At 36.8% G+C, this 22,995-nt stretch overlaps 1 protein-coding gene and 1 pseudogene across 2 annotated transcripts; one reads left to right on the plus strand and one right to left on the minus strand.

The window, feature by feature from the left end:
• Positions 1-7,724: 7,724 nt before the first annotated feature.
• LOC113283170 (ABC transporter G family member 11-like) lies at positions 7,725-22,617 on the plus strand. Of its 2 annotated transcripts, none has more exons than XM_026532346.1 (8): positions 7,725-8,492; positions 20,236-20,315; positions 20,428-20,892; positions 20,992-21,078; positions 21,180-21,308; positions 21,392-21,583; positions 21,684-21,770; positions 21,869-22,617. In XM_026532346.1, the coding sequence occupies exons 1-8, from the start codon at positions 7,964-7,966 to the stop codon at positions 22,505-22,507; spliced, it is 2,208 nt and encodes a 735-aa protein (XP_026388131.1). In that variant the 5' UTR covers positions 7,725-7,963; the 3' UTR covers positions 22,508-22,617. The 2 variants fall into 2 exon arrangements, with proteins under 2 accessions (XP_026388131.1, XP_026388139.1); XM_026532354.1 differs by lacking the exon at positions 7,725-8,492 and adding an exon at positions 19,292-20,026.
• LOC113283202 lies at positions 14,579-18,660 on the minus strand (annotated as a pseudogene).
• Positions 22,618-22,995: the final 378 nt, after the last annotated feature.

Here is a 22,995-nt window from a genome sequence, read left to right on the forward strand (position 1 = left end):
CCAAACTCAAGTTATTCTTTTAAACAAAACAAAAAAGAAGATTTACTAGATGTTAAGACCTTTGAAGAATTCTTTATCGTCCCCGAACTCCTTGTCGTCAACAACCATTGGGACATAAGGTTCATGAAGATAGGAGTTAATATCAATAAACCTTCATGAATGATGTCGAACCAGGGCCTTCTGAATCTCATGAGTCTTAAACACAAAAGCCTTTATATGTTGAATCTCCTTTTGCATCTCCTTTAACACTTCAAGAACATCAGAAAACTTCTGAGAGTTTGAAGGAACAACTCTAGGCTTCCTCATATTCCTTCTTTTTCTTTTCAATATCGGAGCTAACAGAGATTTCTCTTTTTCCTTCATGATTGATGGCTTGACAATCATATTAACATCTTTTCCATCAGAAGACATGATGCTTGGAGTATCCACAAGCGTATGGGTTTGTGAGAGGAAATCACAATCTCAACAAGTAGTCTTAAGATAAAAGAAGTTTTAGGGAACGAAAAAGGAATGTAGGGTCAACCTTTAACAGGTTCGTGCACGCACAATTCTGAACCCTAAAGAGTGTAGAATTGTCGAGAAAGATCCTCCTTCATTGATAGACAAGGAATCCAAAAAAAAAAAACTAAGAAAAGAAGAACCCAAACTTTTCCTAAAGCCTGTGAGGTACACAATCTTGTCTCTTTTGATCAGGCACATGAGACAAGATTTACAAATCAACACAATCAAGTTGTGTTGCGGTGAACAACAATTTGTCCATCATGTTTCTCTTGAGAGGAATCCACAGACATCTGTCTATCAAAAAGATTTGACCGTATTTTCTTCTCTAATGGTCTTGTTTTGTCTTTGGAAACTAACTTCTTAGACGACGATAAAATCTTACATACCTCAGCAGTCTTTTGCGCGAGTTTAAGCTTGTTTGCTAATCGATTTGCTCTTCGTTGAAGTTTGTTGACATGTCTCAATTTGTGTTTATACTTGTAACACTTTGATAGTTCATGACCCTTGAGTTAACAATATGAGCACGTCAATCTTGAATATAATTCAGGCATCTGAGATGTGCAAGCAGCTAGACACATAGTGGAACCTGAAACATCATACATAGAGTTTTCAAAGAAGGGGTCAATTTTATTTTCCAGATTAGTTGGGTTTTCTTTTGAAAGAATATCAAGATTGTTGTGTGTATTTCTACAATTATCAAACTCAATATTTTCAAAAGGAAGTGCAACGCTCTATTTTACGTCTTCATTAGAATCATAGCTGCCAAACATTTCATCAAGAGTTGCAGCAAGACCTTTGTTCCCAGCGTATTTCTTTCGATTTGGACACTCATTTGCAAAATGACCAAAACATTTACACTTAAAGCACTGAGGCATATCCTCGTCATCAGTTTCATCAATATCCTTGTTTTTAGGAGGAACACGATTATGAAGTTTATCTGATGACTTGGATTTATCTCTGGAAAATCGTTTACTTCTCTTCAAAAGAAGATCCCTAAACTGTCTTGTGATCAACGAGACTGACTTGTCAAGATCTTCATCTGATGAATCAGCCTCAAAAAGATCATCTTCAGAGATATAAACACTTTTAATTTTATCAAGTAATTTAGTGTTCTTTAGTGCTTTGAAAGCAACATCCTTACTAGCCTTGGACGTATGCTCATGATCAAAGATCTTTAGCTTCCCAACCAAAGTATTTCTGGAAAACGTTGCGAGATTATTTCCTTCAACGATGGCATGCTTCTTAGAATCGTATCTAGATGGCAGCGATCTGTGAATTTTCATCACAATGTCCTTTTCAGGAATTGTCTTACCCAATGCAAAAGATGCATTGACAATTTCAGATACTTTGTGATTAAACTCATCAAACGTTTTTTCATCTGTCATACGAAGGTTTTCCCAATCAGAACTAAGGTTTTGAATCCTACCTTCTTTGTCATTGGTATTTCCTTCAGATACGGTTTCTAAGATATCCCAGGCTTCTTAAACTTTATGCACATAGTCACATGGTGTGCTGAAGGTCTGGGTTAATGGCATGTACGATAGCATTTAAGCCGTCAGAATTATGCTTTCCAGCAAGAATTTCTTCTGGACTATATCTATCTATATCCTTCAGTATAGATACATCACCTTATGTATTAACCGGAGGATCATAGCCATTAACAACACGTACCCATGTTTAAAAATCACGAGCTTGAAGAAAAGCACGCATAGCAATTTTCCACCACAAGTAGTTTGAGCCATCGAAGACTGGTGGTACGTTTATGGAGATAGAATTCCTGTCCATAGAGTCAGATCGCTACAAACACAGACTTATAAGGTCTTTAATGTGTCCGCCTGCTCTGATACCAACTGAAAATGCGGGGGTACAACAACCACACCCAATATTTCGATTAGCAATTTGTATGGACTAACTCCAATATACTTTCAAGAAAATCAACTAGACTCAATCTTAATGAAGTATATCAAGAGTTATATCTCTCTTTCTCGATTCAATAGTTACTCAAGAAAATAAAAATATGTGAGTCTAATTGAATACAAGAGAAATCACTTGAACGGTACCAAAGACCAATGTTCAAGTATCAATCAATTTCAATCAACAACCAAAGGTTGGATTTCCGAATTGATTGATTCAAACACACAACCTGTGATATTTCAATTATAAAGATAAACAATATAATGCGGAAAAGAAATAACACAGACATCAGAAGTTTTGTTAACGAGGAAACCACAAATACAAAAAAAAACCCCGGGACCTAGTCCAGATTGAACACACATTGTATTAAGCCACTACAGAAACTAGCCTACTACAAACTAACTTCGATCTGGACTGTAGTTGAACCCCAATCAATCTCACACTGATCCAAGGTACAGTTATGCTCCTACGTCTCTGATCCCAGCAGGATACTACTTGATTCCCTTAGCTGATCTCACCCACAACTAAGAGTTGCTACGACCCAAAGTCGGAGACTTTAATAAACAAATATGTATCACACAGAAAAATCTACGGTAATATATAAATATGTCTCCCATAGAAATACCTACGAATTTTTTTCCGTCTTTTGATAAATCAAGGTGAACAAGAACCAATTGATAACCAATACTTATATTCCCGAAGAACAACCTAGTATTATCAATCAATCACTCACAATAATCTTAATCAACGCGGCGAAAGAAGATATTATGGAATCACAAACGATGAGACGAAGATGTTTGTGACTAATTTTATATCTTTCCTATCGGAGATATCAATCTCAAGCCAATCGTTACGATTGTACTCAACACGATAGAAACAACAATATCAGATCACACAACTACAAGAAAGTAGAATTGGTCTGGCTTCACAATCCCAATGAAGTCTTCAAGTCGTTAACCTACAGGGTCTCGGTATAAACCTAAGGTTAAAGGAGAATCGACTCTAGCTTATACAACTAGTATCAAACAGGAGGTGTGGGGATTAGGTTTCCCAGTTGCTAGAGTTCTCCCTTATATAGTCTTTCAAATCAGGGTTTGCAATCAATGTTAGCTTAGTAACAAAGCATTTAGTATTCACCATTAGATGAAAACCTGATTAGATTCAAGCTAATATCTTTCAACCGTTAGATCAAAAAGTTAGCTTGTTACACACAAATGAAATGCACGTTTCTAGGTTTGTGTAACTGTATCCAAACATGTACATTTGTTGGTTCAACAATAGTTAACGAAATGGTTAGCCATATGAGCACTTTCATATTAACCATATTCTTGATCACCATAACTAGTTCAAATGACTCAAATGAACTAGTTAGAGAGTTGTTCAATTTCTTAGATCTTATAGAAGTATACAAGACACAATCGAAGCAAAAACGATTTGATTCACTCGAATCGATTCATGAACTTTATAGCCACGGTTTGCAAACTTGCATTCCTTGGTTAATATAAGTATAAGTTCACGAATAATCGTTTTTAGATATAACCAACCTAAATACGCGGACTTGGTATGCGGACTTAAGTACCCAGAATAAGCTTGCAACATTTTACAAACTCCAGCAGATTTTCTCGGGAAAAGAACCTCCGACAGTACGCGGACTGGGTTCACGGACTCTTGTTCCGGTTTCCTGAGTTGCAAAGTAAGCATACTTTGGTTCACGGAATAAGGACTTATACATGTATGCGTTACCACACAATACTTATATCCAACAATGGTATATAATCTAAACTCTCTTTTCAATCATTGAAACATTCTTAGAGGACGTTATATAGTTGTTATTCACAAACCATTTTTCGCCAAAGCCATTTTCAATTTATTGAAACATAACATGACTTTCGTCACTAGGTAAAGATGAACTTGGTCAAAGCGAAAGCTTACCAACACATATTTCGAGAAATAGATAGGCGAGATAAACTCGGCTCGAAATAGCAAATGTGTATAATCAAAATCTATATAGCAGAACGACTTTTTCTCAAGATAGGAGATAGAGTAGATAGACTTTTGAGTGATAGATAAGTTCAAGTCTCCACATACCTTTTAGTCGATGAAGTTCCACCAGTTCCTTGAGTAGGTCTTCGTCTTGTATGATGATTTCCATGGAGTTCTTGAGCTCAACTACACTTTCTATCCTAGTCCGAGACTTAGCTATAGTAGACTAGAAATCAAGACTTATAGTTTTGATCACTAACATTGACAAACATGCTTGAGATAGCAACACATGCGAGTCCGACCGAGCAGTGCTCTAACATATATATTAACATCTTTCCAGTACTTGTTATTGTTATTGATGACATTTTTCTAACTAGGTAATTTTGTATTGGAGGTTATTGTTATTAGCATCATTGGATTAGGGATATCTTTTTATGATGATGATAATGGATGATACGATTATCACTAATGGTTAAATTTGTAGAGCTACTAAAATATGCTGATCGTTCATTATGATTAACTCCATAAACAAATAGTTAGTTTTGAGTTCACGTGAAATCATGATCTTGTAGGAAAATGACGAAAATACTTCCACAGAAAATATTCATCAAATCATCAATGGGAAAAATGTAGAAAACAGTTCCTAGAAAAAAATCATCAAATTGTCGGTGGCCTGAAGAGATGATGGCAGTGGATGTTTATTTACAGTTTAAAGTCTTAGTGCGTCAACTGTCTTAATTACTTCCTATGATTTAGGTAATTATTAGATGTGAAATATATCTTATTATATTAACTTTTTAGGATTTAATTCACATTAAAAAAAATCTAATTCTATTTATTAGATAATTGCCTTTTTAAAACATCCAATGAGATCTTTTTGTCACGTGCACACTCTTTAAAGGAGTGTGCAAACAATTGGACTCTCCAGTAATAAGTTACGTAAATAATGAGCCAATATTTGTCCTAGGTGTACATGTTTTAAAACTGGAACCGAGGACATTCGCAATTCTTTAGTCGTTTGCCAAAGCAGAGACTTCGTTTCTACAGTGTGTGTTTATATGAAAATAAACTATATGGCTAGGCCAGCCAAACAAAAAGGCTAGTTAAACAAAATTCCCTAAGATCAAGATTATATCTAGTGTCAACTTTTTGTCCGTGGAGGATAAAGAAAAAAGAGGCGGACATATATCCTCAAATTTACAAAATCAAAGTCCTTTTCGGAATAGACCCATCTGAATATCTTGGCTATACTGCTTTTATTCTGGGTAATGGTAGCAGCATATACTTTTGGGAAGATATTTGGGTGGGAGAACAATCTCTTAAAATGCTTTTTCCTGATTTGTATAAACTTTTTAAAAACAAAGGTGCAGTATTAAAGGATATGGTATCTGTGGAGGGAGCTTGGAATCTACAGTTTCCTAGAAGTTTAAAAGAAAATGAGGTTGCAGATGTGGTGAACTTATTGCAAGTAATTGGTGATCCTAGTAATTCTCTTGTTTTGGAAGGTAAAGTAGATGATGGCATGACACTGGAACTATGGTACGGGTAAAGGTTTCTCAGTGGCAAATGCCTAGTATGCTCTAGAAACCGATGGTTTTCTTGTTTCTCCTGACAAACAACTTTGGAATCCAAAAATTCCTATGAAAGTTGCTTTTTTGGTTTGGACCATGTGTTATAATGGTGCTCCAATATTAGATTATCTTCATAATGCTTGTCTAGTTCAAGATGCTAATTGCTTAGTTTGTAACGATCATATTGAGACGAATGCTCACCTCTTTTTACATTGCAAGATGGTTTACGAGGTATGATTCTATTTCTTGAATAGTTTTGGCATTAAATGGGTACATTCCTGTGATGTATGAAGAACTTTATGGGAATGAAATAACATGAAAAGTAAGAAGAGACTAAAGAGACTTTGGGGTTATTTGCCATTTGCTATATGGTGGAGTTTACGGAAAGAAACAAACAATAGGCTTTACAACAATGGGGCTCGAGGTGCGAAGAAAATTATCGTTGATGTAAAATGTTTGTTGTTCAAGTGGACTATAAACACAAAAATGTTTTGTGACTTTAATTTATCCATATTTATCTGTAATTGGGATGTTGTGATTCACATCCATGTATTTTGTTTTAGTTTCTTTGTCACTTTTTTGGTGTGACTTAGAATTTTTTATAAAATTCACCCTTTGCCGTCCAAAAGTAAATATCCTGGCTATACGGGAGTGCATGCGTAGTTGATATGGACAATCCTGGCCCCACTCCGCTCGGTAATTTTTATGCCTAAGTCAACTAAAAGAGACCCTTTTGGACTTCTGATCTATATGCTTAGGTGACTACAGACGTCAGACGTAGTATAGCAGGCGTTGAGATTATATTGAAATTGACACTTTATTTCTCTTGAAAATGCTTTCTCACCTGCCAATAATTCAAACAACTGATAAATTATCATGATTTTATAGAAAATCAACACAGCATCATTGTTACCTAGGAAATTAAGATTGCTGATTAGATAAATTTCTAAACAGTGAGGCGATTCTTCTTGAGAGAAACCTCGGTCAATCTAGCAATTTGGTTTCTGAACAGAATGAAGGGTGCATTTATTCCTCAACCAAAATTCAACTATTAGCCTACTAGTCTACTAGAGGTTCCCTTCGTGCATTCTCACATTTCTGCCAGTAACAATTGAAAAGAGTACGTACCCCAGCAACCTAGCATAGGTGGGAAAAAAATATATAACAGAATTCGATGCATGTGTGGTACAATAACTCAGCCTTGTACCCGGTAGCTAGTCAATAAATTTGGGACTCCTACCAGAATTTTTGGCCGCCAAATTTATCAGCCCTGGCAACAATTAGAGACGATATCCCCCCCATACCAGCCATAATGCATGCATCTTCTGCCATCCCTGTCGGCCAATGAAGCGGATTGAGGATAACCCACGCCATATGCATTAACAGAGCCAGAGCTGAAAATAAACCTACAACCTGAATTTCAGAAATTCTAGCTTTGTTAGGGTTTTTTTTTTTTTTTTTTTACTTTTTTTGCTTTTTCCATTTTACCTAGAGCGCAGCAGAGGAGTATCGGAACCAAAATCGTAGCCTGATTGGATGCAAGAAATAGAAGTACGAAAAGTTGACTATTTTATTTGTAGAGATAATTTTAAAATTATGTACCCAAACTAATTTCTGAAATTGTGTATCCAGAAGTCAAAAAAAAAAAAAAAAAAACAGCTGCTGGAATAGTATCCGAACATATCTTGAACTTGGGTTCTCCAGAAAAATTCATTTTTAACATATGGTGAAGGTTCAACAAAAATAAAACATTCCTTCCATAATCAGTTAAGCCTCCCCTCTATACCTTTGGACGAAGTCTTTAAATACTCTTGTAGGTTTCATTTATTCTTCAACCAGAATTCAACTTTTAGAACCTCCATCTCTATCTAGCTGTCAGCCTATCACATGTATCACACCTCCAATCCTCTTTCTCTCCGAAATTTTCCATTTTAAAATCAAATATTTTCTGCTTCCTATGCTGCATATCTTAGAAATAAGTTTTCAAGACAGAAATGGCATCGCCAAAACATGTCCCGAGATGGACTCCTACTGAAAGTCCAAGTAGATCCCCATCGCCACTTCTTAGCAGTAAAGAAAAAGACAGCAGCTTCGCATATCATGATCAAGAAGAAGATGAATCTATAAAAAACATTTTCCCATTTAGTACTACTACTCATCATTCTTATCCCGAAGAAGATATGTATGATGCGCCTTCCTTAAGAATTGAATATGATCCTCAACCAGAGGTCAGAAGCAGGGGTGGTTCAGTTGTAATGGAGATGGAACCAATTGAGTTTATGAGTGACCAACTACGGCAACAAGAAGATAAAGGATCACGGGAAGCTGCCGTGTTTACAACGGAAGGTGTCGTGTTGACATGGAAAGATCTATGCGTTAGTGTACCTTCGTCTAGCACTAGCAGTAAGGGAAATGATAAAGTTATTATTGAAGGGCTAAATGGGTATGCTGAGCCCGGCGAGGTCTTGGCTATTATGGGTCCTTCTGGTTCTGGAAAATCAACTCTTCTTGATGCATTAGCAGGTAATTCACTAGCCAAACTATTTAAATTCCAACATGAAAGTTGAATTATATCTAGAGTTTCCTACTTATTATTGAATATTACATCATGATAAAGTCGTTTAGAGTTAAAATTTGCAACTTGTTCCCGACGCATTCAAGAATTTGAAACTTTCGACATCCTTATTATTTTTTGGGGTAGGTGTCCTAACTAGATTACAAAGTATACAAGATTTGGATCTATATCGTTGGGAATATTGCGTTGATGAGAAACTTTTGCGAGAGATTTAGCAATATCTTTTGCAGTCTCCAAGTACATTTTAAAACTTTGAATCACTTCAACACCCTTTTCATTGTTAGCTCTGTATTCACCGCCCTTTCCATTACTGTTTGCCTCGATCACAGAATTTGTACGGTCAATTAACGTCGTCTTATCAGCCAACTGCACGAATTTTGGATTATCCCACACTACATTACCGTAGATTGATTTCCTTCTAAATGTCCATTGCCCTGAATTCCAATTGAAGCTATACAACGGAAGGAAGCGTTCACCATATATAGAAACGAATTCTAGAGCTGATAATATGAAATCGAATTCTTCCCTTGACATGTAATAAGGAAAGCTGATTCTTGTCCATCCTGGTTTTATACCATGGTAACCCTGTGCATGCAAGTTATAACAAAATTGTCAAATTGTGGACAAATTAAGTCGAAAGCTATAGAACACTTGATAGTACTGCCAATCTAAACATTTCAAGGGGTTATGTATTTACCTTTTTGATGGTGTCTCGAAAGGCAAGAGATAGATTTTCATCTACACCAAGCAAACGATGAGCATAGGGTCCAGCACAGGCACACCCACCTCGAGCTTGAATGCCGAAAAGGTCATTGAGAAGCTTCGCGACGAAAGGTCCGTGTAAAGGCTTCCCTGACTCTCTTATCGTGTAAAATCCTCTCTTTCTTTTGTCTGCTATCGAAGGCATATGATTGGAACTATTAAGGAAAACAAGAAAAGAAAGGATGGCTTGTCTTTTGACCTCGGTATTTCCTAGTATCCATATGTTTGGATTTGGGAGGAGTCTATTGAGAGCTTTTTCTATGTAGAATTCTTCTAGCTTTTCGATTAGAGGGTGCCCTATGAATTCTTTCGCCCAAAATACCAATGATACTCGTATCTTTTGAATGATTGGCGGTGTACCAGCATCTTCTCTTTCTTCGATATCGTCGTAGTATAATGTATCCTACAGTTACATGAGTCATAATTAAATATTAAGAGCCAAAACAAGATGTTACCATCTTAAGTCTTTTCCAGTCTCCCAACACCAGAAATTAGTAGGCATATTACCTTGGCGTTGAAGTCATTGACATAGCTAACAGTGCCTCCTCCACAAGTTGAAGGGGGAGAAGATCTCAGCTCATACAAGGCCTTATTCATCATAAGAATTCCTGGTGTTCCAGGACCACCAAGGAACTTATGTGGGCTTGCGAAAATGGCATCGTAGCCATCCATATTGCCTGATCGCATGTCCATCTCCATATAGGGAGCACTGTATATGACATAAATAATTTAAAAACCAATGATCTCATAAGAAGCCCCCATAATATAGTACTTAGTAATAGAACTACACTGTGAGCTCACCATGCAGCAAAGTCAAAGCATGCAAAAGCACCATACTGGTGAAGAAGGCCAGAGATGGCACGTGTATCGACAATTATACCGGTGACATTACTACAAGCTGAGAATGAACCTAACATTGGACGATTTTCAGATTTATATTTCTCAAGCTGAATTCTCAAACTTTCCATGTCTACTAATCCATCTTTATCTAACCCGATTTCTATTACTTCAGCTGTACTTTGACGCCACGAAAGTATGTTCGAATGATGCTCATGTGGCCCTACAAACACTAACCACCTTTCTTCATTCTTTAGGTATTGAATGATTCTATCTCGCAGAGTTGATGGAACCCAAATTCCCATAACTTCCTGAAGTCTTTTGATTGCGCCGTTGTTCCTGACCCACAGAAAATCAGGGCATCATCTAGACTTCCACCCATGCATTTCTTTACGTAGTCCGTTGCTTCATGCACCATTTTAGATGTCTTTCTCCCTACGTAACTGTCACTCGTATGTGTGTTTCCTGTTGATCATTTCCATCCGAATTGTTAGAACTCTATACGAGTAAGAATACTAAGAAATGAAAAAAACTAAAACAAAAAAAGTAGTTACCATAAAAAGGGAGAACATTTTGTATGATGTAATCTTCTATGTAACGAAGACATCTTCCTGAAGCAGTATGATCAGCATAAACTAGTCTTCGTTTCCCAAAAGGAGTTTCAAATTCAAAGTCATCACCTCCAATCACCTGTGACCTTAACCATCTCAACTTCTCCTCCTCCTCCATCAACTGATTTGCATCTTCTACGTCCTTCTCTTCATGAATCATATTCCTCATCAGTTACAATTAGATTGTCCAATTACAACTAAACTGAGTTTTAGGTGTGAACCAAAATAATTGCTAGAAGAAATAAATGATGAAGATAAGAAGAACAAGTAAAAATGAGCAAGGAATGTGCTAAGGATATTCGGTAACTTTAGTTACAGTGCTGTAACTGCCGTTGTCTGCATATTATTAAACTCATGTAACAAATTCATTAAATTTATATTCTTCATTCAGGTATCCTATGATCCAACCAACCATTACTTGATACTCAGTTAAGCCCCCTCTCTACACCTATAAGAAATCCTTAAATACTCTTGTAGGTTTCATTTATTCCTCAACCAGAATTCCACTTTTAGAACCTCGATCTCTAGCTAGCTATCACACCTCCAATCCTCTTTGTCTCCAAAATTTTCCATTTATTTTCTGCTTCTTGTGTTGCATATCTTAGAAATAAGTTTTTAAGACAGAAATGGCATCGCTAAAACATGTTCCAAGATGGACTCCTACTGAAAGTCCAAGTAGATCACCATCGCCACTTCTTAGCAGTAAAGAAAAAGATAGCAGCTTCGCATATCATGATCAAGAAGAAGATGAATCTATGAAAAACATTTTCCCATTTAGTACTACTAGTATTCATCATGATAACAAGGGTGGTCATTCTTATCCCGAAGAAGATACGTATGATGCGCCCTCTTTAATAATTGAATATGATCATCATCTAGAAGTAGGAACCAGGGGTGGTTCCGTTGTAATGGAGATGGAACCAATTGAGTTTATGACTGACCAACAACAAGATAAAGGATCAGAGGAAGCTGCAGTTTTTACATGGGAAGGTGTCGTATTGACATGGGAAGATCTATGCGTTAGTGTACCTTCGTCCAGTAGTAAAGGAAATAATAAAGCTATTATTGAAGGGCTAAACGGGTATGCTCAGCCTGGTGAGGTCTTAGCTATTATGGGTCCTTCTGGTTCTGGAAAATCAACTCTTCCTGATGCATTAGCAGGTAACTACCCAAACTAGCTAATTAATTCCGTACATGAATTTTTATATATTAGGCTTAGTCTTATGGGATAGATTGGATGGAGCGGTTGGGTGAAAAGTGTTGCAAATTTTGATAAAGCTGTTGGGAAAGTGTTGAAGGAAAATATAGATAGTTCTCTCTCCTAGCGATTGCTCGCAGGTGAAGTAGCTGCGAGATAGAAACGCCGAACCATTAGGCGCTCAAAAAGCTCCCCAAACGCCGAATGGAACGGCGCTGAAGGAAAATTCTGAAAATTAACGCAGGATGGTTCGGCGTTGGACACCAACGCCGAATGGAACGGCGTGGGAAGCCAACGCCGAACCGTCCAGCGCTTGACCTTTTTTTTTTCCCCAACTCTTCCTGAACTCTATTTACGTTATGTTCCGATCGTATTTTGTTTCAAAATTTGGAAATTTCGCCTATGTTTTCCAGAATTCGATTTGTACATTGCAATTTATTTCAATCGTATTTTGTTTAAAGAATTGGGTTTGTTTCAATCGTATTTTGTTTCAAAATTAGGAAATTTATGAAAGTAAAAATAGTCTTTTGAGGATTTGTAATCTTCCATTACATTGCAAAACAATGTTACAATTTTTTTTTGACATTAAAATCCGACTAACTTAAAACATAAAAAATTACATTTAAATTGAAATCCTACAAACTTGAAACATTAAGAAATACATTGAAATTGAAATCTTACTAGTAAATAACTTAAATTATCACTTTAGTTTAGGGGATAGGGTCCAAACCATAATGGGCTAAAATCTCGTTCTTCCATATTTTGTAGATGGGTTTCTCACATTCTTGTAATTCATCCAAGGGTTGTCGTAGGATTTTCATTTCCGAATCTCTTTGCTGCGTTTGTGCCAAGATTGTAGAGCTTTCCAAGTTCTTCCTTAGATACTCTTCCTCTCTGTCATATTTGGCCTCTCTTTGTGCTTGTGCGTTTTCAAGAAGATCGATGAGTTTATCCATTTTTTCATCTGATTTGTGCGATGCTTTAGCCTCACGAGCCCTTTTTTTTGCTTGATCTCTACCTTCACTTCTAACATCATCAGTTACTTCAAAAAAGCGCCTTTTATTTGATAAATCAGAGGATTCAGAATTAGATGAACTTCCACCAAACCTTGCCATATTTTGGAAATCTTGATCCAAATTATCATCTTCATTTTCTTCAATATCTTGAGTTTGTTGACTAGGTTGCGTGGAAGTACCGACCCCATCATCATTATTCACCGCCGGGTTGTAATCGGGTTGATAAGTCTTCAATATCTGGAAAACCGAATCGTACTTCCAAAGTTTTCCAATCGATGCTTCATAACTCTGCTTTCCACGATGATACTGGGAAAATAATAAAATGAAAAACTTAGAGAAAGAAAGAAAGAGAACAAAATGGAAGAAAGAAAACATTAAAAAAATTATCATTCTTACATAATCCGCCTCTGTCATCCCCGTAGGTTTGTTTCTGAAGTAAGGCCTAACAAAAGAAATATATTTCTTCACATCGGTTCTTATTGTGTTGCACTTTGTTTGCAATGCTTTTTTATCTCTTACGTTACCATCAGGACCCTTTCTTTTGTTGTACTCCTCAATAATCTTACTCCAAAATATTGCACCCTTTTTATCTTTTCCATGAATTGGATCGTTGCTTGCTATGACCCAACCATAAATTAGTGCCTCTTCTTCAGTTGTACTAAAGTGTGACATTTTGTGGTATGAAGTAGAGGAAGAAAATCAAAAGTATGTGAAGTAAAGGAAGAAAATCAATGAAGAAGATAATCAATTGATTTTGGTGTGAGGGATGAAGGTGAATTAGTATTCTATTTATAGGAAAGCTTGAAAAAATAGCTGTTAGGATTTTAAACGTATATGTAATCTTAGTCGTAGAAAAGACAACGGTCATCAACATCCAAGGGCTGATACACAGAGCGCCGTTTGGTTCGGCGCTCCATTTCCAGCCGTTGATCCACTAAAATTCCCAACGTCGAACCGTTCGGCGCGATCAATCTGGTTGACCAAGTCAAGCGCCGAACGGTTCGGCGCTTCACTAAGGAAGCCCAGCGCTGCGGTTCTAGCAGCGCCATAAGAATTAGTAGCTCTGTCTGGGTGAGCTAGATGGCCAATCTAGCTGCTAGATTGGCCACCCATAAGACTAAGCCTTATATCGATTTACACCTTGTTTATTTTCTCCTGACTCATCTGCATCGTCTGGATCTGATTCTTCAGGATTTGATTCAATATGTTTGTTTTCTTAGTCAGATTTGACTCATCTGACTCATAAATATGTGAGTCTGGTTTGACCACATGAGTCAGGAGCATTTTATTCCTGACTCAAATAATCTGAATTAGGAGTTGGGTCTGAATCAGACCGCGAATCAGATCTGATTCAAAATAAGAAAACAAACGGTATGCCACCTGACTCGTCTCGAGTCAGATTCAGACGCCGAGTCAGCAAAAAATATCAAACTCTTAGTTAGAGTTTCCAATTGATCATTGAATATTACAGCATTGATAAAATCTTCTTGAGTTACAATTGCAACTTGTTCTCGAAACAACGCCCGATTTTTATACAGACCATCTGAATATACCTTATGGGAAACAGTGGCATCATATGACCCTTACCCATATCGCCCCTACATGTTTAACTAGATTACAAAGTATACAAGATTTGGATCTATATCGTTGGGAATAATGCGTTGATGAGAAACTTTTGAGAGAGAATTAGCAATATCTTTTGCAGTCTCCAAGTACATTTTAAAACTTTTAATCACTTCGACACCCTTTTCATTATTAGCTCTGTATTCACCGCCCTTTTCATTACTGTTTGCCTCGATCACTGAATTTGTTCGGTCAAATAGCGTCTTTTTATCAGCCAACTGCACGAATTTTGGATTATCCCACACTACATTTCCGTAGACAGATTCCTTCTAAATGTCCATTGCCCTGTTTGCCAGTTGAAGCTATACAACGGGAGGAAGCGGTCACCATATTTAGAAACGAATTCAAGTGCTGATAATATGAAATCGAATTCTTCCCTTGACATGTAATAAGGAAAGCTGATTCTTGTCCATCCTGGTTTTATACCAGGGTAACCCTGTCCATGCAAATCATAACAAAATTGTCAAATCGTGGACAGTCACAAGGTTTATACATATATATTTAGCAAGATGAATGTGCATCCGGATATTAAAATAACGCCTAAATGTTGTCAGTCTAAGCATTTCGAGGGATTATAAATACCTTTTTGATGTTGTCTCGAAAGGCAAGAGATAGATTTTCATCTACACCGAGCAAACGATGAGCATAGGGTCCAGCACACGCACACCCACCTCGAGCCTGAATGCCAAAAAGGTCATGCAGAAGCTTTGCGACGAAAGGTCCGTGTAATGGCTTCCCTGACTCTCTTATCGTGTGAAGTGCTCTCTTTCCTTCATCTACTATTGAAGGCCTAGAATTGTTACTGTTTGGGAAAACAAGAAAAGAAAGGATGGCTTGTCTTTTGACCTCGGTATTTCCTAGTATCCATATGTTTGGATTTGGGAGGAGTCTCTTGAGAGCTTTTTCTATGTAGAATTCTTCTAGCTTGTCGATTAGATGGTGCCCTATGAATTCTTTCACCCAAAATACCAGTGACACTAGTATCTTTTGAATGATTGGCGGTGTACCAGCGTCTTCTCTTTCTTCGATGTCATCGTAGTACAATGTATCCTGCAGTTACATGAATCATAGTTTTTAGTTTCTATAATATTATCAAATTTTAAGAGCCAAAACTAGTAGGTATGTTACCTTGGCGTTGAAGTCATTGACATAGCTAACAGTGCCTCCTCCACAAGTTGAAGGGGCAGAAGATCTCAGCTCATACAAGGCCTTATTCATCATAAGAATTCCTGGTGTTCCAGGACCGCCAAGGAACTTATGCGGGCTTGCGAAAATAGCATCGTAGCCTTCCAAATCGCCTGATCTCATGTCCATCTCCATATAGGGAGCACTGTATATCACAGAGAAATAATTTGAAAACCAATTGATCTTATAAGCAAGCCCCATAAACTTATATTCGATAATAGAGATATCAATTCGATATAGTACTTAGTAATAGAACTTTATTATGAGCTTACCATGCCGCGAAGTCAAAGCATGCAAAAGCACCATACTGGTGAAGAAGCCGAGAAATGGCACGTGTGTCGACAACTATACTGGTAACATTACTACAAGCTGAGAATGAACCTAACATTGGACGATTTTCAGATTTATTTTTCTCAAGCTGAAATCTCAAACTTCCCATGTCTACTAATCCATCGTTGTCTAACCCGATTTCTATGACTTCAGCTGTACTTTGACGCCACGAAAGTACGTTCGAATGATGCTCATATGGCCCTACAAACACTAACCACCTTTCTTCATTCTTTAGGTATTGAATGATTCTATCTCGCAGAGTTGATGGAACCCAGATTCCCATAACTTCCTGAAGCCTTTTGATTGCCGCGGTTGTTCCTGATCCACAGAAAATCAGAGCATCATCTAGACTTCCACCCATGCATTTCTTTACGTAGTCCGTTGCTTCATGCACCATTTTAGATGTCTTTCTCCCTACGTAACTGTCACTCGTATGTGCGTTTCCTGTTAATCATTTCCATCCGAATTGTTAGAACTATATACGATCAAGAAATGAAAAAAATTATAGAGATATTTTGTAAAAGGGTCGTAAGTTTATTGGCTAATTAGGGTTTGGGTCGTAGAAGTTGCAGTTGCTACATTAGGTTCGTTGACTGACGAAGACTGTGAGAAAGTTGTCATCTGACGATTTTTATTTTGCCACAACTGGCCCGGACCTTCAATTGACTGATATTGACTCTTCCATCTTTCTTCTATATAACCTAGAACTACTCCATCTTCTTCCCCGACTAATATACATTCTACTTACCCTCTGAAATTAGTGTTTATTTCAAACCCTTGATGAATTTTTAACATCACATTCATATTCTTGAATTATTAAAGTGAGACAATCTATATAATAGCAAATGCCTCTAACAATCGACTCAAATTTAAGGAGTGGGTGAACCGATCTACAACTGCAAGCTTCTTATTACACAATTCACCTGCTCGTGTTGTTCAGCGACTAGATATGACGCGTATGCTTGGGTTCGTATGACTAATCATGATGCTTAGAAGATATATTCGAGGATAGGAAATGCGTCCAGAATTTTGAGAAATATGGTAAGAATTTGTGTACCGTTGCCGTTGATTTAGGTGATTGATGGTCATGAATTGATGAGTTATATATTAGGAAACTTGGGTTGGTGTCGAATTTGGTAGTGGTTCAGGGAAAGAGCTATAATAGGGAAGAAAAACACAAAAATCCAACTCACCTATCGATCACCAGGTTCTCGCATATCAAATGATCGTTCAATGTCCTCAACGAATTTAGATGTCCATAAGATATTTAAAAGATCTCAGACACCTATGTTTTGTTTGTAATAATGATTATAATCATGATTAAAGAAAATGATGTTAGTTTTGAATATGGCAATGGCGAAGGTGGTTAATGTGGAGTAGATATTTCTGTGGTGTTGGCGGAAAGGAAGGAGCTAAGATAGAAAGAAGGAGATGAGGTTTTTAACGGGTGTATTTTAAATGTTTCTTACAGGTACTTTAGTAGAGTATTTAAACGGTCAAAGTTAGTTTACGATCCTTACGCAACAACTGCAACTTCTAAGACCCAGATCCTAATTAGTCAATTAATTTACGACCCTTTTACAAAATAACTCAAAACTATAATAAAAATAGTGAAAGGATAAGGATGATGTATTAGTTTATCATAAAAAGGAAGAACATTTTGTATGATGTAATTTTCAACGTAATGAAGAGATCTTCCTGAAGCAGTATGATCAGCATAAACTAGTCTCCGTTTCCCAAAAGGAGTTCAAATTCAAAGTCATCACCTCCAATCACTTGTGACTTTAACCAGCTCAACTTCTCCTCTTCCTCCATGAACTGATTTGCATCTTCTACCTCCTTTTCTTCATGAATCATATTCGTCATCAATACTATTAGATTGCTCACCTACTAAACTGAGTTTTTAGGTGTGAACCAAGAATATTCAAACCACAAGAAAACTAAATTGCTAGAATAAGTGAAACTGAGAAGGAATATGCTAATGATAAGAGTAGTAGAAGTGAAGTTGCAAATGATATCTGTTTTTTCAATGTGCTTTCGTCGGTAAGAGGCCATGTCTATGTACTGACTTTAACCAGGGCAAGAGGCCATGTCTATGTACTGACTTTTAATCTTCAATGTGCTTTCGTCGGTAACTTGCAAATGATATCTGTTTTTTCTTGGATTCTTCAATAAAGTCTTCATTTCCGGCTGAAAGAGATTAAACGTTTTTTTGGTCTTTCAATTGGAGATAAAATATTCATATAATAGGGGCAATAAGCCATCTCTAATTATTGACTTTAGTCTTGTACTACATACAGCACATTATATTCCGTCCACCCTGAATGTAATAAAAAACGTATATTAGCGCAGCCTCAACAACAATATTAAACTCCCATGACCAGGTACGGACAAGTTTAGTTGACCAACCGGTCCAAAGTCCAAACTGGGGTTGGAATGTCCCCTTTAACTTGAAACACAAAGGGAAAACTTTTAGTTTTACAAAGTGGGAACGCTTCCCCGAGGTCCACATCCAAATGATTAGAAATTGCAACGTTGATAATAGGGGTACCAAATTAAGGGGGGTGTACCAAAATTATAATAAGACAAAATACATTTTCATATATGACGAAACAGATTTTGTCTTGACTTGGTACGATCCCACTAAACCTGGCACCCCATTAGCAGCATTGACAAATTGGACAAGGATACCGTACTAGAAATTGTGCTGACTTGAAATTAGATTATGAAACCTATGGGCGGAAAGTTGTACCAATAATAATGAATGTATGACTATCTTTGTGATTCATGCTGCCCTTTTTGAATCATGCTGCCCTTTTTTAATTTGATATTGTCATTTTTGCGTTAGAAAAACTGCATCAATTTTTCGGGGGCGCAAGGGGCATAAACCATCGACCTACTAATAACAAGTATAATCCCTGATGTGTTTCCACGTAACGTTAGCTTGCGTATGTTATTTTTTTATTTCTTCCAGCGAAGATAAAATATCATTCATATGAGCCATCTCTATATATTGACCTTAGGTATATCCGTATATTCATTTCGCATATCGTGGTTAATCATGGTACACCACTACACTCGACCTTTTCTTGTTGTTCTTTATATTTTTCGATAAAGTCGTCCACTCTACCTGGATGTAATAAAAAAGGTACATTAACGCAGCGGCCACAATAATGTTGACCAAACCCATGTCAACAAAATACTGCAACTAGTATCTAGTATCTCAACAAGTGCATCTTTAGCATTTAAACCTCATGGTACTTCACAACTTGAAGGAAGCATTACCCTACTCGGCAAGAAAGTATATATATTAAGCGCCCCTCATCTCTAGTTATCACATTGAATTAGCAGTACATCTTCAATCCTTCCATTCCCTTCTCATTTTCACTTCAAATCGAAAACATCTTCTTGGTTTGATATCTTAACGAAGTTTTAAGATATAACTTCATCATCACCATCTAATATCCCAAGATGGACTCTCACTGTAAGCCCTAGTAGATCACCACCACCACCACTTCTTAGTCAGGAGATAAACAACTTTGCTTATCATGATCAAGTTGAAGATGACAGTTTGGAAAGTACTTTTCCATTTACGAGTACTACTAGTACTCATCAACAGCAGCAGCGAGATCTTTATGTTGATGAACATGCTAAAAACGATGAGGTTATTGTACGAGTTAATGGCCATCAATCAGAAGAAAACAAGAGTTCATTTGTAATAGAGATGGAACCAGTATTTGAAGGTAGTAGTGTTGTGTTGACATGGGAAGATTTATACGTTCAAGTTCCTTCCTCGAGTAGTAAGGGCAATGATAAAGCTATCATTGAAGGGCTAAATGGGTATGCTCAACCTGGTGAGGTATTAGCTATTATGGGTCCTTCTGGTTGTGGAAAATCAACCCTTCTTGATGCATTAGCAGGTAACTAGGCAGATTTACATGTTAAGTTCATATATGAAATGATAGAGTCAACGATGACGCCGTTCTCAATTATACTTAGTGTTCATGTTTGCATAATCCATGAATCCCTTTAGATACATGATTGTTGCATTCCATTAAAACACATCATTACTTTTCTCATTTGAAGATGATAAAATCTCAATCAAAAGAGACTATTTGATTAATTGCAGGGAGACTATCCTCAAACACAAGGCAATCGGGTCTGATACACGTAAATGGTCGGAAACAAAGGCTTTCTTTTGGGACGTCGGTAAGAACATGATAAGTCTTAATTCATTTCTATTTCCTAGCTGAAATTATTGTAAATGTGATAAAATTTCGCATGATTAATCACTTTAACAAGCACAATTTAAATTTTGTAGGCTTATGTAACTCAAGACGATACATTAACGACTACATTGACAGTTAAAGAAGTCGTTTACTACTCTGCTTTGCTCCAGTTACCTGACTCTATGACAGCATCAGAAAAGAAGGAGAGAGCAGAGAAAACAATAAAAGAGATGGGGTTGCATGAAGCTAGGAACACAAGAATAGGAGGGTGGAACATTAAGGGTTTAAGTGGTGGACAAAAGCGAAGAGTAAGCATTTGTATAGAGATTTTAACACGTCCGAAACTTCTGTTTCTGGATGAACCTACAAGCGGTCTTGATAGTGCAGCATCTTACCATGTAACGAATAGAATTGTGAAGCTTTCAAGACAATATCAAATGACGGTTATTGCATCCATTCATCAACCGAGTAGTGAAGTTTTCGATCTCTTTCACAATCTTTGTCTACTCTCTTCTGGTAGAACAATTTACTTCGGCCCAGCTTCTGCAACAAATGAGGTAACCAAATCAAGACTTTTTTTTTAATCTACACATTTCATTCATATTATCCCAAATTTAATTTCGCTTCGTACTTTTGTTTCATTTTTGGCCTCGCAGTTTTTTGCATTGAATGGATTCCCTTGCCCAAGCATGAGAAACCCATCAGATTATTACCTGAGAACTATCAACAAAGACTTCGATCAAGTAAGAATTTCTTAAATTTACATTGATGTGAGAATTGCTAACTCAATAGTATCATCTGTATCCAACAAAAACTAAAAGTCTTTCTCAATATTTTTTTCCAGGACATTGAACAAGGTTCTAGTGGCAATGTAACAACAACTGAGGAAGCAATTAATACACTTGTTGAGTCGTATAGGTCATCAACAATCTTCCAACAAGTCAAACAACGAGTATCGAGTCTATGCAAAAGGGTAATAACATAGTAACTCAAGAACCCTTATTGTGGATGATACATAAAATACTTTTGCTTATGAAACATCTATCTTAATTACAGGAAGGAAGTATCTTAGAAAAAGGAAGCCAAGCTAGTTTCTTAACACAATCCGTTGTTCTTACAAGAAGGTCCTTCGTGAACATGTACCGTGATTTAGGCTACTATTGGTTACGATTAGGAGTCTACATTGCTCTATGTCTTTGTGTTGGTACAATATTTTTCGATGTTGATAGCAGTTTTGGTTCAATTCAGGTAAAGAGCCGAAACAACCTCTTCACTTTCTATTATAATTAAACTTATTCTTTGAAATGTGCACTCACACATCAACTTGCTTGGGTTCTAATTTTTGCAGGCCAGAGGTGCAATGCTTATGTTTGTAGCTGCATTCTTAACTTTCATGGCAATTGGGGGATTCCCTTCTTTCGTGGAGGACATGAAGGTATAATTATGTACATTCTGAAAGATTACCTCTAAAACATCTTTGATTTGTCGTTTTGATACTAGTTTTCACTTTTCTTTTGTTCTTTTCAAATACAGATCTTTGGTCGAGAAAGATTAAACGGACATTACGGTGTTGCAGCATTCATTGTGGGAAATACAATTTCTTCAATTCCATATTTGCTTATGATATCACTGATACCAGGAGCCTTAGCTTATTACCTAGTTGGTCTCCACAGAGGATATGAACATTTTCTTTTCTTTGTTCTACTACTTTTCGTGTGTATGATGTTAGTTGAGAGCTTGATGATGATCGTTGCAAGTATAGTACCCGATTTTCTTATGGGTATAATCACTGGCGCTGGAATTCAAGGTGTGATGATGTTAAATGGTGGGTTCTTCAGACTACCAAATGATCTTCCTAACCCATTTTGGAAATACCCCATGTACTACATTTCCTTTCACAGGTACGCAAATGAAGGGTTCTACAAGAATGAATTCCAAGGACTTCAGTTCCCTAATAATCAAATAGGAGGGCCATCGACTATCAGCGGTGAAGAAATTTTGAAAACTATTTGGCAAATGCCAATGGGCTACTCAAAATGGGTTGATCTTGCTGTTCTATTCGGAATGGTGGTTCTATACAAGCTAATGTTTTTCAGCATTATCAAGTTGTCTGAAAAGATGAAATCCATTGTAAGAGAACGCACTGTTCCAAATTCAAGTAAAAGTTTGTAATGTACATGACACTATTTGTGTGTTTTCGTTTTTGTATTAATTGTAGCCATGAAATTTATAAGATATTTTGTGTGTTGGAATAAAAATCAATACATGGAATTTTGTTGAAACTCTGCCACATATATCAAGGAAAATTTTAGCTTCCTGCCGAACAGACGGGCTAGTTTTGATTAGAAAGACCATTCACCAACCTGTTCTATATAAGTGGCAAGATGAGGTAAAAATACTTCATCCAACATCATTCCACTATGCCTTCCCCCTCATCCTTCAATATAATAGGAAAATAATCTTCACAAATATAGGATCAAGAAGAAGATAATTCTTATTATGATAATCTTATCAATTCTGGTTACACAGCTCATGAATATATAGAGCCCAATATTAGGATAAAGCAAAGATCATATATACTAGGAAATAATATATTATCCTTAAATAAGGATATATATTAACACTCCCCCTCAAGTTGGTGCATAGATATCACACATGCC

The sequence above is a fragment of the Papaver somniferum genome, chromosome 1, assembly GCF_003573695.1.
Source record: "Papaver somniferum cultivar HN1 chromosome 1, ASM357369v1, whole genome shotgun sequence".
NCBI lineage: Eukaryota > Viridiplantae > Streptophyta > Magnoliopsida > Ranunculales > Papaveraceae > Papaver > Papaver somniferum.

What these genes read in the sequence shown, in the direction of transcription:
- LOC113283170 (XM_026532346.1), top strand. Translation starts at nt 7,964, where the DNA reads ATGGCATCGCCAAAACATGTCCCGAGATGGACTCCTACTGAAAGTCCA. An exon ending in TCAACAAAGACTTCGATCAA is followed by an intron (nt 21,079 to 21,179) that starts GTAAGAATTTCT and finishes ATTTTTTTCCAG; the next exon opens with GACATTGAACAAGGTTCTAG. An exon ending in CTTTCGTGGAGGACATGAAG is followed by an intron (nt 21,771 to 21,868) that starts GTATAATTATGT and finishes TTTCAAATACAG; the next exon opens with ATCTTTGGTCGAGAAAGATT.